Raw genomic sequence first — 13,335 nt, 5'->3', positions numbered from 1 at the left:
GAGAGTATCTTCATGGTCTTGGGGTCAGAAAGGAAGTCTTAAGACATGAAAAGCCCTAATCAAAAAGGCAAAGTCTAATACCCAAACATATTAAATTTAAGGACTTCTACTTATCAAGACACCACAAGTGAAGATAGATGTACAAAATGGGAAAAGACACCTGACACATCTCATCAGAGGACAGGTACTTAGAATGTGTAACGGATACCTACAAATTAGTGAGACACAAGACAACTCAGTAGTGGGACGAAGAGGGCAGACTTGAACAGGCACTTCACAAAAGAGGAAATCCAAATGTCTAACAATATAGAAAAAGCTGCTCAATGGCATTAATAATTTAAAAAACGCAAATTAAAACCACAACGTGATATATCTAGATTCCCACCATACTTGCAAAGATTAAAAAGCCTAAAAATATCAAGTGTTACCCATGCGACTATTACGATTCTTACACACTGCTAGTGGAAATGCATTTTAGTGCAAATAGTTGGCAAATGTTTAGTGTAAATACTGTTTGGTATCACCTGGTCACGCTGTATCTCTATGACTCAGCAATTCCACTCCCAGGTACACATCCTGGAATTATCTATACATATGTGCACAAGATATGGACAAAAGGATGTTCTCTAAAGAGCTGTTAGTGACTCCCAAACTGGAAACAACTGTTCATCAGCAGAACGGACAGAATGTGGTACATACGAACCATGGCATCTTGCATAGCAATGAAATTAAACAAGTCATTACTACATGCAACATCATGGCTGAATGGTAGGAATCTTGCAAGCACCTCATGTAAAATGATACATAAATGAGATCAAATAAAGTTCTCAAATAGGCAAAACTGCACAATATTTTTCATGTATCCACACAGAGGTGGTAAAACCTATAAAGCAAAGCACAGAAGTGACTATCACAAACGTCAAAGTAGGTTGTGATCTGGGAGAACAGGAAACTTCGGAGGTACGACAATATTCTTGGTCTCATCTGGGCAGTGGGTAAAATGGCATTCACTTTATTCATCAAGCTGTACATATGTTTTATGCTCTTTCCTTTATGTCTATACGTTTCACCATAAAAGATTTTGAACTTCTGTTCACTTTTTTGCTTCTATCTGTTCATGGGAGTGTCACCGGGCAAAGTAACTGAACAGCCTAGGAATAGACTCCTTAGAGAAGGAGATTACTGGAATGTTCAAAGCACTTAATTAGCAGTTCATCTTAAACTGGGAGAAGAGTAAGACATTAACCATTAACAGTTTATAGGCTATTTTGAAGAAGCTGAAATACAGATGTTTAATTCACCGTAAAGCATGGTTAAGTCAAAGAAATCTGAACACCTCAGTATGTTGCTGTCCAAAAACTGTGTGCTCAACAGTTCTGAGAGATCCAGCTAGCCAAATTCCAGCAACTAATAACATCTTTCTTTTTAATGAGCGCTGTAAAATTTCTGAACATTGGTACATCCTTGAAAAAAAATCAGCTGAACATGTATGCGGTTATGTCCCATGTACAGATGGAGAAGGAAGCTAACATCAAAGACTGGTGGAAAATCTGTAAAATCCTGACCCCCATCCCACATTCTGCCCAAACCTGACCAGCCAGGCAACTAGACGTTGAAACAGAGGGATGTTGAAATGTTAGCTTTCTAGAGAGGTTCACATAGTAGAGGGGAGGGGTGAGACATAGAGAAGAGTCTGCAAAAGATCCCCCCAGGCACTAGGTGTAAGCCCCTGAACATGGACAGGTTTCTCTTTCTCTCGCCTCAAAGCCCAGGTCAAATACGCTAAGATCCTCTTGGAGGTAACTGAGCATCCCTATGGGAAAAGGTATGCCATACACTGACACCTTTGAGTCTGCCATGACAGCATCATTGCCCTCACTCCAAGACCCTGCCTAAGCAGAGAACACTTCCATCACCTTTATGTGCCTTCCTAAACAAAGGACAGCCAAGACAGCTAGATACCTTGCGGAAAACTCTCAAGTAGAAAGCAGAGCAGAAGGAAGGGAGAAAAGAGGAAAAGGAAGGGAGAAAAGAGGAAGAGAAAGGGAAGAGGGAGGAGGTAAAGAAAAAAGGAAGAGAAGGGAAAGGGGAAGGGAGAATGGGAGGAAGAAGAAGGTGAGTAAAAAGAAGAAACTAGAAAAATTTTAGACAATATCCTCACAGATAAAATGTTGTACACATGACACAAAAATATGCTGAGTCAACACGAACAGAACTGCATTTAAAAAATAATAGGCAAAATGTAACATTCAAGACAAGGGCTAGAAAAGAATATTGAGAAATCTTACAAATCTTTCAGAAAGGAAAAAAACAAAAGCAACAAAGAAAAGGTGGAAAAACAAAAGAAAATTGGAAGATTGGGGCACATGGGTAGCTCAGGCGGTTAAGCCTCTGCCTTCGGCCCAGGTCATGATCAAAGGGTCCTAGGATCGAGCCCAGCATCAGGCTCCCTGCTCAGCGAGAAGCCTGCTTCTTCCCCCCACTCTGCTCCTCCACTCACGCTATCTCAAATAAATAAAAAAGAAAGAAAGAAAGAAAGAAAGAAAGAAAGAAAGAAAGAAAGAAAGAAAGAAAGAAAGAAAGAAAGATAGATTGAAGATCAACTCAAGAGGTCCACTGTCCAATGAACAGGAGTTCCAGATAAAAGAACAGCAAAAACAGTGGGAGGAAGTAACCTGAAACAATACCAGACAACTCAGATGAAGGACATGAAAGGTAAACCCTCTTCTTCCACAGTGCTAATTCTACAGATAAACTCTCAAATCACATAAAAGTTCAAGAAAAAAAAAAATAGGATGTTACTTAAAACTTCGAAGATACTGTAATATCAAAGACTAATCTTTTGGTGAGTGGGAATTGGTGGCAAAAGGGAGAGGTAGGACAAGCGACTTAGTTTTTCCTGTTAGAAGCCTTGAAGAAGTATTTGTCTTTTTAAACTATGAAGACATATTGTATACAATTAAAAATAAAATTAAAACCCCCCACTATATTGATGGGTAGAGAATATTTTAGAGCTAAAGAAGTATGTTACCAAATTGAGAAAAGATTTAAATATCAAACTATTAATTTTCTGATCTCATTTCACAGCATATATATGGTATATGTAATTCTACCTTTGAGCACCAGTGATATTATCAGTCCATGTGGTTTATCTAGCGGGGGCTACTATAGTTGCTTAACATAAACAATTGAGGACAATACTTTACAGGATTCTAAATCTGCAGGACTTAGTAGGAGTGTTCCCTAGTTTCCCAGAACAATGTAACTCATAGGAACCCCATGTGTCTCTCTGAAATATACTCTAAATAACAAGGTGTCAACTTGGGGAAGATAGGCAAAACCTTAGAGTAATTCAAATGTACAGAAAACTCATTTCCCTCCAGCCAGTTTACAACCTTTTTTTTTTTTTTTTTTTTAAAGACACAGAGTGTCTTAGCTTAGGCTCCGTAAGAAAATAAAATAAACTGGGTGGAAAATACCACAAACATCAGAAATTTATTTTCTCACAAAGTTTTGAAGGCTGGGCATGAGACTAGGGTACCAGCATGGTCAGGTTCCAGGGAGACTCTTCCTAACTTGTAGGTGCAGCTTTCTCACTGCATCCTCCCAAGGCAGAAAGAAAGCATAGACTAATCCCATCATGAGGGTCTTCAGGCTTCAACATGTGATTTTGGGGTCAAACAATTCAGTCCCTAACACATGGAAAAGGAAGCAAAACCTGGATGATAATGCCTCCTGTCTGCCTGTATGTAGGCAGATTCTAAGGATGACCCAGGCCATTGTATATTCTTCTCCCCTTATTGAAGGCAGGGCCTCTGACTATTGCCCCTGTGATCGTGATATGGTAATATAAGAAAGGTGAAGGGATTTTACAGGTACAATTAAGGTCTCTAATCTATGTTTTTAATAAAAAAGGACATTACCCTTGTGACATAATCAAGTGAGCTCCTTAAAAGAGAGACTGGGGCCATCCCAAAGGTCAAAGAGATTCTCCTGCTGGCCTAGAAGCAAGCTGCTGTGAGCTCTACAGTTGCAAGAAAAATGAGTCCTTCCAACAACCATGTGAACTTGGAAGAGGATACCAAGCCTCAGATGAGACCACAGCTCCAACCAACGCCTGATTACAGTCTCATGAGATACTGAACAGAGAGCCACCAAAAGCCATGTCAGATTCCTGACCTATGGAAACAGTAAGATAAAAAACACAGGAATCTATGTGGCTTTAAGCTGCTAATTTTGTTTAACTCATTACGTAGCAGAGAAAACTAATACAATGCCACAACAATCTTAGCCAGAAGACAATACCTAAACATGATTCAGACTGAAGATGGGTAGAGTTCAATACAACTTTTTAGACATAAACATAAATTCATCTTCCAAACTAATTCTGCTTATTAGTTTAAAAGATAAAGAGTACTAAATCACAATCAAGTTCTTGCCATTGTAAGAAGCTAATTAGCTAACACCTCACCAACTGCTTTTAGTATTCTTATCATTTTTCACGTTAGTTTAACTTTCTACCAAGGTCTTTCTACCAACACAGAGTAACACAAAGCCAGTCACTTAAGTCCAAATTATTAAAGCCTAAATGTTTCATGTTACAAGTTCCCAAAGGGACAGGGAAAGATGAAGACAAAACTACAGTCTGGTCACTTTCCCTGCCTTTCTATCCAAAACTTGAAATTTTTAGAATTTGAAACCACATTGAAAAATACATCCCAATTTTAAGCTCACTATCAAACAAACAAACACCACCGCTGGATTCTTCTAAGACGGCCCCTAATGACCCCCACCCTCCTGGTATTCCTGATATTAGTAAAATCCCGTTTCTCTTAAGCATGTGCTGGATTTCATGGTTCATTTCAACTGAAAACAAAATGGCAGAAGTGATGGGATGTCAATTCCAAGATTAATTTGTACAAAGACCATGGTCTCCACCTTGGGTACTCTCTCTTGGATTAGTCACCTGGAGGGAACACAGGGATACAGTGGGACACAGTCCCATGGAGAAGCACTGAAGCCTATCAATAACCAATTGAGCAAGTTAGCTGAGAACAGACTCCCCTTCCTCACTCAGACTGAGCCTTTGGATGAAACCACAGCCCTGGCCAACAGCAAGATCAGGAGAGCTCTTAAACAGAGGCACCCAGCTAAGTCACACCCAGATTATAGACTCACCAAAACTGTGAGATATTAAATGTTTGTTATTTTAAAACATGAAGTTTCGAGGGTAATCTGTTAAAGAGCAACAGGTAATGAATAACCTACCACCAAATGTAACAAACATTAGGTGCTTTGAGGCAACCAGTATAAAAAAAGGAAAAAAAAAATTTGATAAAAAGATAAAAGTTCTAACCTTGAGCACTCTTCCTGAAAGACCGACGATCTCACCATCTTTGGGCTCAACTACTGTAGCAGTATTCACATCACCACTTCCTGTTGTATCAATGATATCAATGATTTTTGGTTTTCCATCAGTTGTAACCTAAAAGTAAGAGATAATTAAAATATAAATCACAGATTTAATTTTTTGGTCCTTAGAAAAGCAATGCCAACCTCCATCTATGTGTACACACATATACCTACCTAAAATATCCTATAAAATCTGCATTCATTTTAAAAAGAAAATTGAATTGTTTTAAGCCAAAAGGAGAGACAGATACATACGAAAAATTTAGTCATGGAAAACACCACAAAATCCTTCAAGTGATCTTATATATTCAGTTAATAAATATTTACTAAGCATTTACTATAGGCCACTCTGTTTTAGGTACTGGGAACACACATAATGATGATCAAGACACAGAAGTCCCTGATCTCATAGATCTTCTGTTCTACTCAGTGAATAAACTATAACATGCCAGATGGTGATAATTACCATGGAGAAAAATTAAGCAGAAGAAAGAGGTAGTGTGGGGGTTTCAACTTTAACTAGGTTGGTCAAGAAAGATTTCACTGAGGGTAACATCTGAGAAAAGATCTGAAGAAGGTGAACTTTGGGCTGGACAAGCACAAAACCTGAGGGAGGAAGCATGCAGTACCATGTAATTATAGGATGCCACACTAGCACTCACATTCAGTGAGTCCAAAGTTCAAACTTAACATTCAAACTTAGTTCTCTCTAGGCTTTGCCATCTCAGGAACTGATACATACCCAGTTGCTCAAACCAGGTTAAAAGTCCTTCTCTGATTCTTTAATTCTAGTTTACTCCTTGCATCGATTCCTTGCATCAAATCTGTCAGGAAGTTGTCTTCATTCTACCTCTAAAATGCAGTTCAAGTCCATCTTCTCCCCTTGATTTTCACCACCACTATGCTGACTCTCCTCCCACCAGCGTCCCTTGCCTTCTTAATGCTGATGCTCCTATCAGGTCTCCCAGGCCCATTCTTGGCCCCCACCAAAAGAATAAAACAAGCTGTAGTATGCGCCAGTTTTCCATGTGGCACCGTGCAACGGATCCCAACGCACTTGCTACAAACGCCTTTGCGTGACCCAGCACTGCCACATACGGTTCTGTACCACACTGGCCTCCTTTCAATTTCTGCCATGTGTCAAACTTTTCCCTGCCTCACAACATTGTATACAGTCCTCCCGCTTGGAATCATCTTTCAGCTGTTTCATCGACATCCCAATCTCATCTTTCAGTTTTCTACTAAAATGTCACCTCTTCAGAAAGGTCTCCCTAATGACCTCTTCTATGGTCCTAAACCTGAACCTTATTCTTCCTCACTGTACCTTGTTTCTTTCCTTCACAGAATTTGTAATTACACAGTTAGCTGATTCTTGATCTATTTCCATTATTAGAAGATAAGCACCATTATTAAAGGGAAGGGCTAGGTCTATTTAACTCACCAAATTCCCCCAAACCTAGCAGTGTCTGGGTGGTACTCAACACATATTTAACGACTGAATAACCTGAGACTAAGTTACTTAGCATTAAGAATGATTTTTCCTAAGGCATGGTTTTTGGGCCAGACCACACATTTTCATTTGGGCCATGCTGATAGCTACAGGTAACAGCAGTATTGTATTTTCACACTGCTTTTGTTGGAAAAACCATTTATAGGATCTTTCTAGGCTAGCTTTGCAAAGGGAATCTCTAGCATTCAAGATATATGTACTGAATTATTAGCAAGAAATCAGGCACAGAGACACAAAGACGACTGAAAAAAAGAAGACCCCTCCCATCAAGGGAAAAAAAATGTAATATAAGAAATACCAACAGTGTCACAAAAGCACAAGGTCTTCCAACTCCTGTTCCATCTGGAGAACTCACACTCTAAGATCAAGCTTAGTGTCCCTTTCTGTGTCTTCTCAGGCATAGCTTCCCCTACCCATCCCCAACTGCATGCAGTGTCCTCAAAGCTCCACAGTTAAGTTACCAAAGTGGGGGAGAGGGAAAGTCACCATGTGGAGGAAACAAAGGTGCGCATGTTCTTCTTTACGAGGCAGAAGCAAGAGGGTTCTTGATGGACCCAAAATCTTCCTCCAGTTTAACGTTGCCATAGGAGCACCAGGGGCCAGAAAGGTCTTCCAGGCACAGCTGTTTGGTTTTTCTTTAATGTACAGTAATTTTTAAGCTAGATGCCTACACTAGTAATTAAGTAATATATTCAGGAGACTCAAAATCAAGGTCAAAAAAAAATTACGGTAGAAGTCGTACCAAACTCTGATAAGACTATGATAAAACTTAAATCAGTTACTGATTTTGAAGGGATTGGCTAATTCAGTACATATGTCTTTTATTTTTAGAAATAAAATCATGAAGGAAAATGTAAGAAAATCCAAAATAAAAAATGGAAATAAGAGGAAGCTAATACTCCCCTATAAAATTAAAACTAGCTAAACCATGTACTAAGAATTTAAGAAAATAACATTTAAAAAAATCAACCCAAATAAGCATGTAATTTGAAAAGCTAGGCCACAGCACTAAGAGCACAATCATGTATCTTTACCTTCTTATTCAATAAGCAAACAACTTCAGTGACTTGAGATCAAGAATCACGAGAGATCACTAACAAGCCAGACATAGATCCCTCATTAAAAACCTCATTATCAGTGTGTGAGCAAAGGAAAAAGCCTAACGGGATTTAGTGACTTATTTACATCTACTATTGCCACAAGCTTTACTTATTAGTATCTCTCCTACATTAAAAATTCGTATATATGCAGTTTTCTATCTCTGTACCTCTTTCTTCACCATTAGGTAAAGGCAACCACTCCACAGGAGACAGTAAGACAGAAGAGGGAGTTTGGGATTAGGAAGAAGAGGTTTAAAGAAGGCAAACCAGCTGAGGATTTTGCAGTGGAGCTTTGGGAGAAGGAAACTGAACTGCTACCATCAGAATGAAATCCCTCACCTTTGCGGGGGATGAGAGGGCGAGTATATTACATGGCAAAGAGGGACTAAGCCACCGCCAGAGTTGTTAGTACAGCTAAGGTAATGAACCCTGTGTATCGCGGTGGGGCACGGAGAAGTGCTTACAGGGCCAGGCTGGCTGGACAAAACAGAAATTTCCCAAAAGTTTTCTCCAAATGCAAGAATCTGAATTACTTTGTGTTTCCACTGAATTGATTATGGTTGGGGAGCTGGTGAGGGCAGTGAGCTAGTCATTAAACATTAGAGGATCAGAAGAAAGTGGGGAGGGGAATTTTAAATTATCCTAAACAAAACAAAGTGAATAGTATAAGTATTTGCTTGAAAGTATTCTTTTAAGCAAGGGAAGATATTTCATAAGCAAATACTATTAAGTGACTATTACCCTCAGAATAGTCTGCCATCAGAACCTGACGAACAAATCAGGCTGTGCTTTCAGGAAGCTTACAATCTAACTGGAAAACAAGTTAGTAAAGCGGTAACTGCAACATAGGACGATAAATAAAAAAGGTCAGGACAGTTATCTATGAAATCATATAGAACATAAAACCCAGCTTGGGGGAATCCAGGAAGACTAGCCAAGAGGAAGGTAATAAAAGTCACAATCAACTCCACAGCACCTAATATTACCAACCAATTACATATATATATGATAATTTACTTATTGTACTTATTATTTTAGTAAATGTAAAAATAGAAAAATTTTTATAGAACCGCTTGTAACCTTCCCAAAACCATTTTTTCTCCACGAGGAAATTACATACATTGTACACACATATACACTTTTTTCCACTCCGCAAAAATATTTAATGTTATGAGCGTATCTCGTACAAAATCAATCTGGATACATGCTGTCAAAGAATTTCAACTTTGACAGAAAAAAAAGGTTATGTAACAGAAATATTGAAATGAAACATTTTAGGTGCGATGGGGGATCTGAACACATTGCTATGAGAGCAAAAAGGAAAAAAAAGCACCCAATAATTGTTGGTAAGAATTGGGCCTTATTCATCTTGAACCCTCAGATCCTAATACAATGGCAGGCACCCACATGTAAATATATGCTGGGGGTCTCAATTAAATCAGCAGATATCCCAAAAGCTAACAGGGTCAAGACCCAGGTGGGTCTTAAAGGATTAACCAGGAGTTTACAGGTGATGGTGGAAGGCTTGCAGGCAGATTAACTTATGTGTTGAGGAAAGGCCTCAAATGTAGATGAGTGGAAAGGGCGGAATGTTCAAGGAGGAAGCAAAGGGTTAACAGTGGGGTGGACAGAAGTGATGAGGGGACAGTGAGAACCAAGGCACCACGTAGAGGTCAAGCTGGATGTGCAGGGCCACACAAAATTCAAATTTCAGAATTTTTATGCAAAGGCAACTAGGACATCAACATTTTAAAAGTTTTGTTTTGTATTAAACAAGGGTGTTATAGGTGTTTGCTTTCTTCTTTTTTTTTTTTTAATTTTTATTTATTTATGATAGTCACAGAGAGAGAAAGAGAGAGAGGCAGAGACATAGGCAGAGGGAGAAGCAGGCTCCATGCACCTGGAGCCCGATGTGGGATTCGATCCCGGGTCTCCAGGATCGCGCCCTGGGCCAAAGGCAGGCGCCAAACTGCTGCGCCACCCAGGGATCCCAGGTGTTTGCTTTCTTTCTTGCTTTAAGGAAAATAACTGGACAATGTGCAGGATGGAGCAAAAGGAAGATTGGTGGCAGGGAACCAACTGGCTACTGCATATTCTTTCCAGGTCCAGTGCAAAAGTTCCATCTAGGCCCTGAGGCCAGGTCTCACTGACTGCTCCCCCCATACTACCCCCCCCCCCCCCAAACGGTGTTGACATTTGCAGATGGACATCTTTTACTCAACCTTAGGCATCTGGTAGGTGCCTGGATATTTGCTGAGGAAAGACACAATCATTATGTACTTATTACTCCTCTCATCTGCCCACCCTCTACTTATAATAATCCCAGGCAGCTGTCACCAAAGAGCACTGGGCCCAAAGCAATCACAGAATGACACTCTACTGCCTTCTCCCAAGTGTTCATTTGTGCCTTTGCAGGCCCCCACTGTCTTTCCAAATGTCCACTTTGGCCTCCTTTTTTCATTCTTTCCTTCCCTTTTATTTCTATCTACCTTCTTATCTTAATGATGTATACACAGATCTACAAAGTTATTTGCTAAAGCAGGAAATGTCTAATGTGGGAAGCCTGGGTGGCTCAGCGGTTGAGCCTTATGCCCAGGGTGTGATCCTGGAGTCCTGGGATCGAGTCCCACATCGGGCTCCCCACACAAAGCCTGCTTCCCTCTCTGCGTCTCTTGTGAATAAATACATAAAATCTTAAACAAAAAACCCCAAATATCTAACATGTATTTATCCTTCATTTGATTTAAATCCCAGCATAAACTTCTAAATAAACCTGCTCAAAAAAAAAAAAAAAATTAGTGTTTACTTACCACTTTTCTTGAGCCCTTTAAAAAGTCACATGTAAATAATTTTCTCAATTTTCCTAGCAACACTGTGGCATAACTGCTGTTACTTTGCAGAGAGAAATGGAACAATAAGTGAAGCGGACTGGGAAGTTCTACAAAAGCATTTTTACTGAGACGGTACTCCTCCAAACCCTCCTGATCCTTTTATTATCCTGACAAAAAAGGAGCCAGTAAACACTTACCCCAGCTGTTCTCCTCCCACTTATCCCTATAAAAAGTAAACATACACTACAACAGCATGGAAACGATTACTACTGTGTAATAAAGCCTCAATGAGGTGATAGCTGTCACTGTTGTAAGTCTTCAGAGTTATTAATACAACAGCCAGTTACCACTAGAGGTACCAGGAAGGGACACATCACTTGCTATTCTGATTCACCAAGGCTGTCTGGCTCTGACAGCCTGAGGTGTGTTGTACTCCAAAGTGCTGCTGAAGAATTCACAGGGGGAAGCGAGCCTCCCGGAGGGATGCAGCACAGTGAGACAGACCGGGTCCCTTTTTGGCCCCCAAGACATCCTAACCCCGGAGAGCGCCACCTCAATTAAGAGAGCAAGCGGACAATAAAAGATCCAAAGGCCAGAGGGTGCTTGGGGGAGGAAGAGAATCATTCAACTCCAGCATCTGGTGTAGAAAGGAGGGTAAGACACACAGCGGAGGGGCTCACAAAAGGAAGACAGCGGCGGACGACAGGATTAGCCAGATTAGGTTTTTTAAGGGACGCATCCTCAACAAATGGTGACATTTTAGGACTGTATTTCGGTAACAGGCTAAGGCGGAATTTACAAAAGTCAAACTCTGAAGACTTGGAATACTTTTAAGCGAGAGACACACACCTTCTAAAGTCACCTTTGGGTACAGTACTTTAAAGATTTCGAAGGTGCCTATGGCAAAATCAATGCATTTTTTTTTTTTAAACTCGTAATTAAAATACGTCGCCTTACACCTTGAGGCAAAAAAAAAAAAAAAAAAAAAAAAAAAAACGAACAACAACAAAACCACAGAAGCCTTCAGGTCATAAAGCCTGAAGAGTTCGCCGAAAACAAACTAAATTGGGTTCTTGTGTAAATCAAAGACGAAACCAAGCGTTTCAATGACCCTAAACAAGTCACACTGCAGAAGATGGTCTAAAAATAGAACACGTAAAAACTAGCAGAGGAAACAATTCCGGAAGTTGACCGAGTTATCTTCTTGAAACCCGGCTTTCATGTTAAGGACGGATTCTCCCCCAAAACCAAGCCTCCCGGGCGACAGCGACCGAAACGAAGTTCCGAGAGGTCATTTGCCCCTTCCCTGCCTCCTCCCCACCCCCACCCCCACCCCCACCCCCACCCGCAATCAAAAATGTAAGAATCCGCGCTTGAAAATCGCAGGCAGGGGCCGGTGCCCGGGCCACGAGGGAGCTGCGGGGGGAAGGGGCCCGAGGGCCCGGGCCCGGCCGCAGCGGGGCAGGAAGGGGATTCGGGGCCAGAGGCGGACCCAGGCGGCCCGGCCGGCCGCGCCAGGCCACCCGCTTTTGTCTGGGCCGGGCGGGCTGCCCTCCAGCCGGAGCCGGCCCCCGCTCGGCCGCACCGCGGGCTTCGGCCTGCGGGGCTCGGCGGCCGCGTCCCCTCCGCGCCCCCGGCCGGCCCAGCCCGCGCCCGCGCCCGCGCCCGCGCCCCGCGCCCCGCGCCCGGGCCCTCGGCGGCCGCCGCACCTGCATGCCCGGAGCCCCGGGGTCGACCCCCGTGTCCAGGACTGCGACGAGCACCCCCCGCCCGTCATACTCCGGGTAGCGACAGAGGAAGGAGGCAGCCCCGGTCTCTTTCTTGGGCAGAAGGCCGTGGAAGGGGAAGGGCTCCTCGGCCGCGGCGGTGGCCATGGGCGCAGGCTGGAGGACGAGGAAGAGGCAAACTGCCAGGCTGCGCGCGGACGGGCGGCGCGAGGACACCCCGGCGGCCGCGGGCCTGGGCGGGGGCGGGGGGCGGGGCCGGCCGCCGGCCAATCGCGGCCCGCCAGGGGGCGGCGGCCAATCACGTGCCGCGACGTCAGCCAAAGGCGCCGCTCTCCGGGGCCGGCCCGCAGTGTTGCCCGGGCCGCAAGGAAGGGGGCGGAGCCTGAGTGCGCGGGGCCGGCTTTCGGTGCTCCAGCCTGGGGTCTTCGGGTCTTCGGGAGGCCGGCGCTGGGCGTTGCTTTCAGGTAGAGCACCGGGCTCCGGGCGTGTCCCGGGCGAAGCGCTCCCCGACGGGCGGGGAAGGAAATGTGCCGCCAGCCCGGCGTAGCTGGAGCCCGCGCGGGGCGAGTGATGGTTTCCGCGCTTGGAGCCTTGGACCAAAGTTTTCGGGGTCCCGGGGAAGGGGGCCGAGCCTCGAGCCCCAAGCCCCTGGAGTCGTGGCCTGTCGGCGATGGGCCCGGACGCAGAGTTTTGAAAGACGGTTTTTTGAGTCAGTGCCGTGGGGTTGGTGTCTCCCTGGGCACCCCTTCGGCGCG

General features: G+C 43.2%; 1 protein-coding gene across 4 annotated transcripts in view; it reads right to left on the bottom strand.

Annotated features, from left to right (window-relative positions):
• The window catches only part of TPP2 (tripeptidyl peptidase 2), a 70,464-nt gene extending 57,646 nt beyond the window's left edge, over positions 1–12,818 (bottom strand). For all 4 annotated transcript variants that reach the window (XR_003133881.3, XM_025440978.3, XM_025440979.3 and 1 more), the window contains exons 1-2: positions 12,563–12,818; positions 5,357–5,485 (exon numbers count right to left, since the gene is read on the bottom strand). Coding sequence is in view for 3 of the 4 variants with exons in the window: in XM_025440978.3 (XP_025296763.1) it covers positions 5,357–5,485; positions 12,563–12,727 (294 nt within the window). In the remaining variant the exon portion in view is untranslated. The remainder of the gene's footprint in view (positions 1–5,356; positions 5,486–12,562) is intronic.
• Between the last annotated feature and the right edge of the window lie 517 nt (positions 12,819–13,335).

This window comes from Canis lupus, chromosome 22 (genome assembly GCF_003254725.2).
Source record: "Canis lupus dingo isolate Sandy chromosome 22, ASM325472v2, whole genome shotgun sequence".
NCBI lineage: Eukaryota > Metazoa > Chordata > Mammalia > Carnivora > Canidae > Canis > Canis lupus.
This window is presented reverse-complemented; position numbering and strand designations above follow the sequence as displayed.